Source organism: Electrona antarctica (genome assembly GCF_951216825.1).
Source record: "Electrona antarctica genome assembly, chromosome: 7".
Taxonomy (NCBI): domain Eukaryota; kingdom Metazoa; phylum Chordata; class Actinopteri; order Myctophiformes; family Myctophidae; genus Electrona; species Electrona antarctica.
The window spans coordinates 45,744,947-45,746,537 of record NC_136812.1 but is presented as its reverse complement, the minus strand read 5'-3'; the positions used below and the strand labels follow the sequence as shown (position 1 = coordinate 45,746,537).

Genomic DNA, 1,591 nt, shown 5'->3' with positions numbered 1-1,591 from the left:
ATGAAACCGTCACAAGTATCCTCACCAACTGTGTTCGCGAGGACTACTCTTTTCTCTGTACAAAAAGCCTCTTACAGTGTAACTTGGCGGAAAAATACAGTGGGCCTTTTTTTATTTATCTTTCTTTCCTTTTTAATTAAATAATTAGTTGCAGTCTGCCAGTCTTTGCATCACCTTGATAGTTTATTTGTACAGACAAATTAGATACCGATAAGAGTCACACAAAGTACAGCTTCAAGCATTCGTTCCTTTATTTTTTTTCTTCTTCTCTCGTCACTCAGAGTCTGTACAGCCGGGGAGAAGAAGCGACGGCTCTGACCGTCCGTTCTAAGGAGTAAAGGGATTGATAAGCCGAGTCTGTTCGGTTTCCATATCATGTCTGTAAAGTGTGTGTCTCTGAATATGGAGTCCTCAGTCTTTCAGGCTTTTGCGTCTACCGTGTCCCTTCGCCGCCAAACGCCGCGCAACAAATCAAACAAATTCCTCCGTCCGTCCACAGAGAACTAGCAGTCGCCTCGCAGGAGCGAAAGACCGTTTAGTGTTAGCGAGGGCAGAGTATTTTTTTGGGGGGGGGGGGTGCTGGGTACAGTTGCATTGTGGGTAACGTAGTCTTCCCCCCTAGGCCCCCACCTCTTTAAGCTCTCTTGGCGTGCAGCATCTCGATGAGCAGGTTGTTGCAGGGCACGTCTCCGTTCAGGTGCTTGTAGTACAGGTACTCCTCGGCCTGCAGGCTGATGGCGCGGATCTCGGGCAGCCGCAGCAGCAGCTGGCCGAACTTGTCCGTCTGCTGCGGGTAGTTGCACATGACGTAGTCCAGCAGCGCCGCGTTCACCTGCTCCTGCACGCTCTCCACCAGGTGGAAGTTCTCCAGATTCTTCACGTCTGCATGGGGGGACGGGGACGACAAGGGACAGGTTAGAGGTTGCTTAGTTAGACCAGTGGTCCTCAAAGGATCCCCCAAAATCATACTCATCCGCTTGCAGACCCCCCATTTGAAAATATATCCCAAGGACCTCCATTTGTCCCATAAGGGTCCATTTGGTTCCTAACTATCATTAAGCTGATGATTTTTTTATATTGTACTATTGATCAGAATCAGAATCGGATCAGGAGCAAAAAACGTGATCGGGACATCCCTAGTACAAATGGAACCAAATGGATGGTATAAGGGTCCATTTGGTTCCATTTGTACACTCTCTCAGAGTTATGGGGGTCCTTGTAATTAAAAAAGTTTGAGAACCAGTGCACACAAAACGGAACAGAGACTTAACCCATTTACCGCTACCATTATTGAATCCCTCCGTCGCGTCCTGCCAGGGTTTTATCGCGCGTGACACTTACTTTGAAGAGCCAAATATCCGTAATCGCATTTTACTATGAAACTATTCCGTGTGTGTTCACGAAGCTGGTGCTTGTTCTCTCGGTCGGTGGTGGAAAAAGTGGACCTGCTACAGGCCGTTGAAAACGCTTGTCTGGGACAAAGCGACCCCTGCAATGTCGCTTCTGTGAGATAAAGCCGTCTGAAAACAGAGCAGGCAATGTAAGTGGATGCGCGCGCATCTTCAAAATGGCCGCGGCCATTGGCTCAGTA

At 48.5% G+C, this 1,591-nt stretch overlaps 1 protein-coding gene across 1 annotated transcript in view; it reads right to left on the bottom strand.

Moving 5' to 3' along the window:
• Positions 1-536: 536 nt before the first annotated feature.
• The window catches only part of nr5a2 (nuclear receptor subfamily 5, group A, member 2), a 75,662-nt gene continuing 74,607 nt past the window's right edge, over positions 537-1,591 (bottom strand). Inside the window, exon 7 of the mRNA XM_079505788.1 lies at positions 537-882. Within this exon, the coding sequence (XP_079361914.1) occupies positions 635-882 (248 nt within the window). The 3' untranslated portion in view covers positions 537-634. The remainder of the gene's footprint in view (positions 883-1,591) is intronic.